This window comes from Ptychodera flava, chromosome 15 (assembly GCF_041260155.1).
Source record: "Ptychodera flava strain L36383 chromosome 15, AS_Pfla_20210202, whole genome shotgun sequence".
Taxonomy (NCBI): Eukaryota; Metazoa; Hemichordata; class Enteropneusta; family Ptychoderidae; genus Ptychodera; species Ptychodera flava.
In genome coordinates, this window is record NC_091942.1 from 4811064 (window position 1) to 4824521 (window position 13458).

A 13458-nucleotide genomic window follows, 5' to 3' on the forward strand; every position below is an offset into this window, starting at 1 on the left:
TGAGTATCTTTTACTTGTAAATTTCTCCCTCAGGTTTGTGTCTCTTTCACTTGTGAAACATGTTCTGTTATAGGAAGCCTCAAGTTGGATGTTTGTCTCACCTTTGCTGTCTTTCCCACATCATCCAGTTTATCAAGTCCATCAATGACAATGATAGCTTTGTGACCACTATTAGTAATGCTTGTCAACACCTCCATCAGCTCTTTGTACAACTCAAACATGTTCCTATCTTTCGATGTCTTCTTTTTCTCTTGCGTTTCCTTCTTCTCTGTATCATCTGCATTTCCATCTTTATCCGCATCCTCAGTCTTCCCTTCTTGAGATTTCTCATATTCTCTGTTCAGCATTTCAACCAGTCTGGACAGAACGTCACTTTCACCTACCTCAACCAATGATGAAAACTGTTAGTTTGTGACATAACCTAGAAAACTTCAGAGAGGGATGATTTGATTGGCTTAAATGGCATTAAACACAACATACCCACCAATCATCAGTGCACTTACAGAAAACTGCTCTATACAAGCAACAGTACTAACAGCATGGTTGATTCTTTGTTGTTATTAAAGACTGAAATATCCCAGTGCTTTTATCTTGTAAAGTTCCCTACCCTGTTTCCATGACAAAGTTCTTTGTCTGTCTGTATGTCTATCAATTTCTGTCTATTCATGATGCAGTCTTTCAAAAAATGTGGTTGTTCACTTTTTGTGTAAGTAATCATTCAAAGATATAGAGAGCTAACAGATAAAAACTCATCACCTGTCAATCAATAGTGCAATTTCTAGAAAAGTAATAATTAATGCACATCTAAAATTTTGCTAGTTTTTAATAGTCTTCTGTCTCTCTTACATTGAGTACATCTTAGCTCTTATCTGTCAGCCAGCTTTATGTCTATCAGTCTGTCTACATGTCTGTTCATCTATCTGTCCCTCTACTTGCTGTCTGTCTATGGGTAGGTCAGAAATCCATTCTCAGTAAAATCTGCCAACCAGGGTAAGTACATCTTTTAGTCTTCTACTCTTTTTCTACTTTAAATTGATATAAAGGTGAGCCTGTACATTAATTTGGAAGTTGTCTATAACATTAATTTGCCATTAGTCTATGTGTATGTTTGCTTTTTTCTGTTGCACTGTCTTCCTAGCAACTGAAAATCGGAGTTGTTAAGCAATTAAATCTGTTTTTCTCAACCTGAACATTTCATCTGTTAAGCTTTGAGTAAATGTCAGCGAATTCTGTCCTTCTGCCAAGGTACGTGAACGAATAAAAGTTTAATAATGTTTTCATCCATCTGTCCATGTGACTGTGTCGATTTGATCATGCAGCGACTGACCTGTACTTCTGGGAGCACATCCCACAAAGTGATACGCGATGATGTCATCAGGGTGGCTGGTTTGGTGTTTGCTCACCCAGTTTGCCAGTACTGTTGTCTTGCCAATGCCTGTACCAACAAAAAATCAAGTGTGGTGACTCATTATTTCTCTGAATTTATCAAAATGACTGATTCCAAGGCAACCGAAGCACTAAGTAACTTTTTGAGGATGTGAAATAATACTGTTCTGGGTATGTGTGTTTTCTGTCTGTATCGCTGACACACAGCAGACTACCAAAGACACAAATCGATTTGGAAAAACTTGACAATTAAAACCTGAAAAACATTTTTAAAGGGATGATTATAATTTTTGACATTTTATTCACTGTTTAAAAACAAACACATTGTGATATGAAATGCAATGTGTAGTCAGTCTTGAAATGTCTACTCAAGCCATTATTATGCAAATATTTCAATGACATCATCACAACCTATCCAATCAAAATCAGCCATAGACCTATAAAAGGCCAGCTATCCTATCATATAAGACATACACCAATATACCTGAAGTGCCAGTGATGAGCAATGGTTTATCAACATAGTCTTCAATATCTGACAACACATGACGATCAACTTCCTTCAGGTATCTGTCACCTCCAATGTATTCTTGGTTCACTCCGACTCCAAGTCGACTCTTGTAAAATGCTCTATGTGCACGTAGTTCCTTTTCATATTCTGAAACCTTCTCAACAGGTGACGCAAGAAATGTTTCCTGAAGATGTTTTTTGATAGTTTCAAACATCAATCTGGCTCCTAATGCTGGGGTTGAGTAGTTATCAACAACTTGCAGACACTGCAGAAACAAAAACAAAAGACTTTACAAATGAGCTTGAAAGAGGGCGCCCTGTATAAATATGTAAATATATATCAAGGTGTAAAGATGTCCTTGTGGGAAATTACAGTGCTTGATGCTAAATGTAGAGCGATATAAATAATAACACAAATTACTTCAAGTACAGAGTAATCACATCTCTTACTCAAGCTTCATGAATCTGGCAAGAAACCTGTCTGAAGATTGCTAGATGCATGAAACTTAAGTAACAGATATTACTTGTACTTGAAGATATATGTTTTATTATTATGTAAACATATGAATATATAATCATCTTCCATCATAATAAAGCAGCTTTTATGTGCCTTTCCTAATCAAATATCTCTTTGCACCCTTTTACGGTAGAAGAAGCCTTGAGACAGATATTCAGACTCTCAAACCCTTACAGTACTTGTATAGTCATCACCTGTAGAGCTCTTTTTAGAGCTCTTGGAGTAAGTCAACTTCTCACAGCTTTAACAGTTTTGTTAAAATCAAAAGTGTTATTTTTTCCTGTAGAGTTGTCAAAGGGATGTTGGCCTAATTAAATTTCAAATATCAGCAAATATACAGTAATTTGTTTCTTGATAGCTAAAACTTGTACAAAGACCTCTAATTTTTATTCTTGGTAAGAAAATGGTTGAAAGTTTCACTGAGGAAAAATCAAGTGTTTCACTTTTGAGTCACATGCTACACAGTAGCATACCAAAAATTTATAAGAGTTTGTTAACAATTGTGAGATTGGGAACCGTGTTCAACCATTGCTGACTATCAGTTGAAAAGATTTTATCATTTCTACACATCGAATGAGGTGAATTCTTAGTCATAGTTGCAAATATGCATCAGTTGTACATACATATCAGTTCATAGTTGCAAATATGCATGTTGCAAACATGCATAAGTTGCAAAATATACATGAATTGCACATACGCATGTGTTGCAAATATGCATGCGTTGTGAATACATATAATTTGCAAATACACTGTACACATAAGTTGCAAATATATAAAAGTTTCAAATATGCATAAGTTGCAAATACACAAAAGTTGCAAATACCTGTATGCATGAGTTGCAAATTGCATAAGCTGCAAATACACATAAGTTGCAAATATGCATAAGCTGTGAATACACAATGTTGCAAATATGCATAAGTTGCAAATACACAAAAGTTGTCAACAACTTCTGCTATTACATAATGCCATAAATATCACAGCTTTTGAAGTACCGAATGAAATGTCTGAACTGTGACTCACTTTGTCTTCAGTGTCTTTCACTCTTCTTTTCAAATCACTGAGATGTTCTGCTGCGTTGGGTCCGTCTGTTTCAGCACGGTACTTCCTAGCTTCCATTTCATTACCTTCTGCCTCATACATAGCTAGCTGTTCATCATCATATGCCTACAAAGAGAAAGTCTATGACAATGAACTATGCATGTATGCCAACATGATGATATTAATGGTGTTCCTATTTGTTTGCCATCACAAGTCAGCTAAGGTTGTAAGTGCCGTGGCAGTGAAGGATTTAAAATTTTTGTTCAAACTCTCCTCAATGAAACTTTCAACCATTCTCTTTACCAATCAAGAATAAAACCAGGGATAACAGTGCAAGGTTTATTAAAAATACCGCAATTATATGGTGTCGCTCAAATTTGATCAGAATTGGTACATACCAAAGATCAACAATAAGTGTTATTTCTATCTGTTCAGTGCAGGAAAATTATACGTTGATGTTATGACAATTTCTGCACAGTACAACCAGAAAAACAACAAGAAATATTTAAACCAGAAAATTAAGAATGACAAAAGTAAAAAGGTCTGAAACTTTAGATACTGAAGGTCAACTTTAGCAACATGCATAGCAGAGAATCTTTCTACCATGGATGTACAAAAATAGACATCCATATGGTTTCAGCAGATCTGTTAATAATCTGTTCATAAACAATGACAGGAAATGAACAATTAGCTGTTTCAGTTACTGCTACCACTCCCAAACATAATAGGTACCCTGCATACAAATAGTTTAAAGGTCAAAATCCTCTTATTCAGATGAGTGGGCTGATTCAGTTCACTGCCACCACTCCTGCACACTTGCAGTATTTCCCTTTTTCTTACCTCATTTGCACATTTTTGACACTGATGTGTTCATTTGAACAAATTCACATCTCAACCCCTACATCTACCTGTACACCAAATACTGAGACGGTAGCTTTGGCGGTATGGGAGCCTTTGTGTGTGACGTACATACATCCGCACATACCCACAAATATACAGACATACAGACGCCACTCAGACTCATCATATAAGCTCTTCTTGGTATTTATATATAAAACCAAATATGAGCTAATAAAAAAAACAACAAATTATCTAACATTCACAAATATTTCAAATTCAAAATGGACCCTCTAACTTAAACTGTCTTAATGACCGTAAAAACTTTTCTTACTCCCAGAGCTTTAACATGAGCTCCCACGAGTGGTAGATCAGAAAAGTATTGGAAAGTTTTGAGAGTGAAATATATCTGTCGCTGACGTGCATTTTACCTTTTAAAAATACAATGTTTTGGACCAACGATTTAGAAAGCAGAAAGCCTCTTGGATCCAGGATAAATGAGATACAAACAGAAATCAATAACTAGTTCTAATATCTGCGCACTTTCAGTTCCAATTGCAGTATGCAGATTAGTATACATAACAAAGAATAAAGTTATCCCCAATATTCAGTGTGCCATCCAACTGTTCAGATTTCTGACCCCTTTCATTCAACACAGGAATGTCTTTGAATGTCCTAGCGTCAGCTGTAAAGAATACTCATTAACATGCACAAAATCTTTGAGTTGAAGAGAACATTCTTGAATCAACAGCATTTCAAATTGGTAGGGACACACCAATGTTTGTAAATTTTGGGGTCCTTTGAAACTTTTTGCCTTCCCTGAAAAACATATCATCTCAACTTAAAAATCACAATTCAGACATTTTGTGAACAATAATATTGTTTAACTTCCACTTGATTTCCACACACATGCATCATCTACTGTTGTCTCTTAGTTTTGCAAAATAACAACAGAACCATATTGTGTTTAAACAAGACTGAAAGATCCATCACTCAAGGGGTGCTCTCTACGCCCCTCTTAGAGTTAGAGGGGCAGTGTAGAGAGTGTCCTTGAGCGATGGATCTTTCAGTCCTAGTGTTTAACTGGCTAAAAGATATGGTTCCAAACACTGAAAATTTTCGCATGCTCACCTTGTCTCTGAAATAGAAGCATGCCGCTCTCTCTCCAGGATTATTGAGGTGTCCGTGTAAGAATTCCATTTCTGTGACTGACTTGTCCCTCACATTCTCCAGCCACGGATATTTCACTGCTGCCGTGTCAATGGACTTTTGCAGCAACTCATTGTCACCATGCCAACCATACCGCTACAGAAAACAGCCAATGGGAAAGTTCATATACTGTCATGAAATTTTCATTAAAATGTACATGTGGGTAGAATAGAAGATATGTAGTTTTATAAGAGGGATAAAAAAGGCACGACTAAAGAAAAGTGGATCTAAACTGATCAATGCCACAAATCAACATGATCCTAGGGGGTCCATTTTCCTCACAAAACCACAAAAGGGCCCTATGGAATACCTTCTTGTTTCCTAAAGAAGATTTGGAAAAGTGTTTTTCAGATGTGTTGACAAAAACAGAATACAAACAAACAAATACTCAGAGAGATACCAGATACATAAAGGAATGAATAAATAAATAAGTAAACAAAACAGATAAATATCTCTTTACCCTGATGAAGCATTCTCACTTTACCTTCAGGTAAGTCCCTTCATCAATGTTCAAAATTTATTTTACACTTCAGGTGCATATGAACTTTCACAAAGTAATCTTAACTTATTGGCAATTTCAAATTGTCATTTATTACCTGTCCAAAGAATCCCACAATCATATCAGAGATGTCCATCTGACGCAGACATACTTCCACAGTTCCGGCATTTGTGGAAATCTCTGTGGTGATTCCCCATCTCAGATCAACAGGAATAAACTCGTATCCTGCCTTGCTACACATACTGGACAACTGTGGCCAGTATTTCTTGGTCAGTTCTTCCCGTTCTTTTTCCAAGCCACCAAACGGTGAGCTGAAGAAGACACGGATTGTATGTTTCTGACTGTCTTTCTGCAGGGAAATAACAGAGTACACTGTGAGTTATTATGAAGGCCTCAGAAATGTCTGTCTCTTCTGTAAAGATGAGGTGGGCAGAGGAGAGACTTCAAGAAAAAAATATTCCCTTTAGGATCACACATTCAAAGCCACAGTCACTATGGTTTTACCAGAGCAAGCAAATCACAGCAATATTGAGAAGTTAAGTTCACCTTACCAGTATTTAAACCCCAATATGCCCACTGGTACACACTAACTAAACTTTAAATTTTTTATGGATGTCTGAATATTTATCCTTATATAGCCCTTATCCTACCAAGTTTACACCATAGGGTCACGTTGGTTAAAATCTGACATAAAACATGTCCCATATGGTGCTTTTTACCAAGATAATGAACATTTGAAGGCCCCTGAAAACTAATATACAGTAAACATGATTTTTACAGACTACAGCTGCTATAACAGACCAAGTCAAGTGGGCCCATCAGGGGAAAATATATGGTTTTGGCTCAATACTGCTTTTTACTGACTTGGCAGATGGGAAAGTGATACAGTTAACTGTTTGACAGGAAAATGGGTTAAGATCGCATTATCTATCAATTTATGATTAAGGCAATGGTATTAAGTTTGATACACTTGATGACAGAAATGTCTTGACAGAACATTTGCTCATATAATTCTACAAATGTCAAAACATTAACATTTTTTATGTGTGAAGCAAATTTTAAGCAAACTATAACAATGTAAGGTACCGTATTTCAACCTATTTCCTCAATTTTTTAAAATTTCTCCCTATAGTAATGTATACAATAGCTGAGATTTTTCAACATTCTCATAAGAATTCAAGCAGTTCACTGCTTGGGATTGAGCTTTAATGGTTTATTGGCTAAACTTCACTTTTGAAATTTATAATGACATTGTGGACCCATGGACAGCTCTCTATGCTTGAAAAGATGATGTCAGATTACCTGAGAGCTTGAATACTCATTTGTTTCCATTGGATTTGATAGATTAGACAATTTTTCTGCTAAAATTCAGAACTATTTGATATAGAACAATATCCTGGTCTGCAGACAGAGCTAATCCAGCAACATGGACCGGTATACTGACTCATATCCTTTGTACTTCAAATGAAGATTTTTTCAAATGGCAGTAGCTGTAACTTTTTTGATGGTTTTTTCACCCTTTTTGCTTTTATTACCAATTAAAATTTTTTGTTCTCAGAAACTCCCTAAGCATGTTCAGATGCACAGTATAGTCAGATTGTCAACTCAGCCTGTACGTGTGTAAACTGCATTGTTATCGTTGACAAGTGAATTCTGGTCCAGACTAGAATTGATATGTAATGAATAACAGTGCATTTTACACAAATGTATATGTATTGTGTGTTGATAAGCTAAATAATGTGTTTTATGTGCTTTGGGGAGTAGGACAAGATTAGAAAAGGACATTCAAAACAAAAATTATAAAAGAATTCTAAAAAGTTAAAGCCACTGGCCTTTTAACACCTTTAACACCTAGTGCTTAAAAACACATCACTATTGTTGACTGGTATCATTTAACATGCTCTCTCTGCACCGTTGAATTCACTACTTCCTCAATATCATACCAACTACATATCAGACAAACTGACCCTTTTGGGGAATACCTTGCAGTTAATTTCTCTATCCCTCCCATATAACACTTAAGCCGATGAGTATTGTGCAAAGTTAACTTGCTCAAAGACTATGAGCTTGAAAATGTTTAAATTGAATATTAAACTGAAGGGATCAAACATTTCAGGCAAACCCTTCATTATCTATGAAAATAACATGACTATTTACATATATCAAAATAACATATAAAAAGGTCATCCAAAAGAACCTAAAAACAAAATACAAGACCAGCTGGATATGATATTGCTGAACAGAAGACTTAAACAAAAAATGCATAAAAATTATCAAAAAACATGCAGATATGCAAATTTTATGCTAATTAGAACAAATATCAAATCAAAGTCTCTACCAACATTTGTACTAAATATCAAAGTAATGACACTGTTATTAATTTCAATTTTTGAAATTTATGAAAAATCATACTTATATAATTATTTTCTCAATTGTAAAAGCAACATTTTTAAGATTCCAGTCAGTACTAGATAATCATCCCGACACTCAACGTAAGCTGGTCACATTGAGTGCAATAATTTTGTCAACAGACAGATTGACGGACAGACAGATAGACTGACTGACACACACTGACAGTGACAGAGTGATGACATTGTTCCCTAGTGTGGTGCCACCCTATGGGGCCAATAAAATGGTTCATACCGAGAGAGGTTTAAATAACTGACCAGTTCCTTATCTTCATTGATGGTCAATGTAATATGGGTGCCTTTAAGTTTGTATCTTACTTTACTTTCTACTAATAAAACTGTGAAGAAATTAGGAATTCACAATATGAAAACAAACAGCTATTTTTTAATAATTTTGAATGGGAAAAATAACAATTAAAAGGTGATACTGATTTTCAAGATCACATCACAGTTTAAGAAAAATCTCGGTGAAAGAATAAAGTCAATGCAGAGAGAGCCTTTGGGACAGCAAAAAAGGAACAGTTCAAAAATGGTAGTGTCATATTTCCATGACTTATAATATACGTAAAAGACTGTGTGGCTATTAGACTCATCTTGGTGTTAAATGAAGACATACCGTAGAAGATGTAAATGTCAAGTACATGAGCATGCACAATAGAGCTCTGAAGTGCACATAAGATTAAATTACAAGAGTGTAGGCAATAGTTTAGGCATGTTATCGAATGAAAAAATCACCATCACATTGGATTTTTATAGGCTTTTATCAAGCAGATGTTGTTTAAAGTTTAAGTTGTAAAACATTGTAAAGCGCAGTGATAATACATTTCTTTACTCTTGACTTGTTATCAGTTGTTATTTCCACATGAAGGAGATGCCTCCTGACCTATGACCTTCCATTAATATACAACTGTGTTGTGATAGTTCACACTTAATGCTTGGCAACAGTTTTTCAAGTAGAACTTAAGGTAAATTCCATTGGTGCACTAAGTAGACTACTGTACACTTATTTGATTATGGTTTCACGTACCATGATGTCATTCGAGCTAACTTTTATATATTTTTTAGTTTTTAACCCTTTGAGTGCTGTAATTATCTGCTGCTAAAATTTTAGTGCAAAATTTTTTCAATTTTTATGAATTTTTCTGTAATTTTTTGATAATTTTGGACCAAATGAACATCGCATTTCATTGGCTACAGTGTTTTTCAAAATTTTGGCAAAAATCTGAGAAAAATTGACAGGGGTTTATTTTATGTAGGGGACATTAATAGACTTTGGCACTCAAAAGGTTAATAAGCCTGTATCTTGCTTTACTTTACTTTGTTATGTTTTATATCTACTCATAAAACTCTGAAGAATTGAAGAATTCACAATATAAAAACAGACAGCCATTTTTTTAATAACTTCTCGTGGGAAAAATAACCATTACACTGATTTCAGGATCACATCACAATTTCAGAAAAATCCCAGTTTTTGAAATATTGTCAAGACAAGGGTGAATGAATAAAGTCAACGCAGACACTGCTTGGGACAGCAAATAATGAACAGTATAAAAATGGTAGTGTCATATTGCCATGATGTAACAATGGGAAGTTACGACGGAGCTCAGGTAAGTGAACTTGTGCAGCTTTATATTCTCAACATAATAAATGCTTCATACTTCGATAAAAACAATATTGGTCTGTAAAGAGATGATGGCTTGTGTGTAAAAAAGAACACCACTGGCAGGAAAAGCAGAGAGAATGAAATAGGACTTATGAAAGATGTTCAATGACCACGGCCTGAAAGTAACCATCGTTGTAAACAGACGTATCCATGGCGTGGGTACCTTGATAGGTGCAACTCTAAACTTGAGCATACCATGGGCAATACTACCTCACCCTGTAGAGAAAACCTCATGACATGGAATATGTCAAAAAGGAATCCAACCACCCTATAATTATACACATCCACAATACAGATGGAAAGAGCTTCTCCTCAATATCCAGCAATGAAGGCCTGTTCAACAAGGCATGCAGTAATATTTACAGTGGGCGAGGCACTTAAAGGCCAGTGGATACAATGGCCAGTTGAAATACACAAGTGTTGACAAGCTGCTGAAGAAAACAAAACACACAAACAGACAGCATAGAATTACACGGTTCATTCATCATTCCCAAAAAGTGTTAAAACCAATGTTGGAAAGGAATTCTTCTGTCTTTTTGAGTAATATTTCCTGAAAGATTGTAAATTAATAAAATTTCTCAACAGAAATGCAGTCAAATTAAGCTACGGCTGCATGCAGAACATGGCAGCAGTGTTATGAAATCAGACAACAAACAGGTCACCCAGCACAATAAAAACAAATACTCAATGATGTAGTTGCTGTATCAAGTACAATTGCCTACTCCAGGGAGCATGTCCTAGCAGTGGCAGTGATGATGTGAAACATTACATCGGCCGAGGCTTAGGTGACAACACATTTGAACACACCATGTGCAAATCATGTCCCAAATGTGTCTATGAAATGCAATCTTTGTCTAACAGAGAAGCTATTTATAATCAATACAAGTCCAACCTGTTAAGCAAGTGTTCTGATTTGGTCTCCACGTACTGACACATATAAAGTTTTGCTTGTCAAATTTCAATTTGTCTGTCTGATGACTGCAGGATCCATGAAACGAATAAACTTAAGTAACGGATATTATTTATTATTTGGTATGCTCTGCTTTTAGCATCAAACACCATAACTTTACCCGAGAGGACATCTCTCTCTCTCTCTCTCTCTCTCTCTCTCTCTCGCATATCTAGTCTATTAAGCACAGACTTATACATTCTCAATCTCAAATTTATCTTCAATGTTTGGTGACATTTTGTGGGAGTAATCCCATTTTATCAAGGTTAGAAAAATAGTGCCACCATAGACTTATACATTCTCAATCTCCAATTCATCTTCAATGTTTGGTGACATTTTGTGGGAGTAATCCCATTTTATCAAGGTTAGAAAAATAGTGCCACCAATGTATGGTGCCAAGAAAGAAATTTCCCTGCTCACTTGATGTGTGCAAGGGCTGTTCACAGTTACAGGTTTGTTACTAAATATAAATGTACACACGTGACATCAGACTCTGCAGCCTGAAATGAGGACAAATTTTATCAATGCTGCATGCATCGCTGCTTTTTGCAGCTTGTACCCGGAGTCGTGTATTTATTGAACACTAGCAGTCGCCCGGGGCAGTCGCCTACTAAGATGTGTTTTTGGCATTTTTGCATGTGTAATTTTCAAAAGCGAAATCTAGAAATCCAGACAAACATTTACTTTTGCATATTAATGAGAGAACAACAACATTAATTGTGAACTTGACCTATTTATGGTACTCTACATGTTTCCCTTGACAAAAAAGTGGTTCATTGCTTTTATATAATTGTGTGCAGACATCATAGTTACTTTACTGTTTACAGCAATGGGATCCAGTGGTCAGCTGTAACTCTAAGTTGGTTACAGACCATGTTGTCAAAACAATCACTCACAACACAGGCAAATTTCAATGTATATCTTGACATTTGTACATCAAAGTGTTTGTATAAGAGCACCACCCAGTATTGACAACGGCAGTAATCCATTCAGTGGTTTGTGTGAATAGTCACTGTTGTGAAGAAAAGACGCTGTCACCGAGGACAAGTCATTTTACACTACAGAAACCTTTCATAGACTTCTTTGCTGTGTATACATACCGTACTACATTCTTTCCTAAAAATGCGAAAACCAGATGTATGTTTGTTTAAATCCAAATATTTCTGTTTTGATGTCTGTCGGAATGCTGGCTCCATAACAACAGTTTCTTAAGTTTTGATATTAATATTTGTTGCATAAAAATGAATGATAATTAAATGAACATATCTTGCAATAATCGTGTTTGTTTTCCTTGCCATTTGCAGGTCAAAAGATACAAAAATGCATATATTCTAAGATTGAAACAATGGAAAATGACAATTTTTTTCTGAATGCCAATGATATCACACAAACTTGACCTCCGATTTGTAGCTTCGGCGGAAAGGACATTGTCAATGTCATGGTAACACTAGCATCATATCACGTGAGTTCTTTATTATCAATTTTAAAAGATCCGTTATGGAAGTGCCATTTGCGAACATAGGGACTCTGTATGGGGATTACGGCCACATGAATTCGACCATGGAGTTACTGGTACCTCCATGGAGGTAAACTTTTACCTCCTCGCTTCGAAAATGACAGTGAGCGCTGATACTCTCAGCACAGCACGGATAAAACTACCTGCATACACATAGAGAGAAAATCACACAGCCTTTTACGTATTGTACAGACACATGTCTATCCATGTCCTACAATTGTGTTACTCACCGTTGCCATGGTGTTCCGTGATCATATATGAAACACGCTGCTTTTTTCAGATGACAGCTTTGACACGAGAGTATATTGTTGTAGTCGTCTGTTGGCGCGCCTCTCTGGATTCAAAAGTCGAAATCGTTCAGGTTGTTCCAGAAACTGAGAGTCAGGGCACCGACACCGCGGTTGTTTCAAACTATTGATTTATCTGCAGGGCCCCGAACAGTTTTTGGTTCTTTGGTTTCATGATAATAATATAAAGGTGGTGGCCATTACAAATACTTCCAATCAACAAAGGATTGTCCATCTCAACGGTGTCATTTCGGGGTCATATACTTTATGAAAACCATTGACGCAACCTGACGCAAGAGGGCTTCGCGCGATTCGCTGCTGTGTCTCAGTCGAATGGGAATGGACGATACCATTTGCCGTAGGTAGACGATTTGATCAGAAAGACAACATACTTTAATTGTTTTTCTGCATACGTGACTAGAAATCACGATAGCAATTTTCATTTTCATTTCCCTCGTAACTCAAAGTACCCCAGGGCATTGTTTAAAAAATCTGTTTAGATATTTAAATTACCGCTTCGGAACCGTAAGGGCATGGAATATTTTATTCAACAACTGAGAATTTCTGAATGTTACATTTTTTTCAATGTTTTCCTCATAGACTGAGATTTTTCACCCTATTAATGACAGCCCCTTTTTCATA

The 13458-nt window shown here is 36.0% G+C and overlaps 1 protein-coding gene across 1 annotated transcript in view; it reads right to left on the reverse strand.

Moving 5' to 3' along the window:
* LOC139150968 (TPR repeat-containing protein DDB_G0287407-like) overlaps positions 1-13117 on the reverse strand; it is a 58555-nt gene extending 45438 nt beyond the window's left edge. The window contains exons 1-7 of the mRNA XM_070723453.1: positions 12760-13117; positions 6091-6342; positions 5417-5590; positions 3431-3574; positions 1871-2159; positions 1328-1435; positions 102-379 (exon numbers count right to left, since the gene is read on the reverse strand). Of these exons, the coding sequence (XP_070579554.1) occupies positions 102-379; positions 1328-1435; positions 1871-2159; positions 3431-3574; positions 5417-5590; positions 6091-6342; positions 12760-12768 (1254 nt within the window). The 5' untranslated portion in view covers positions 12769-13117. The remainder of the gene's footprint in view (positions 1-101; positions 380-1327; positions 1436-1870; positions 2160-3430; positions 3575-5416; positions 5591-6090; positions 6343-12759) is intronic.
* Between the last annotated feature and the right edge of the window lie 341 nt (positions 13118-13458).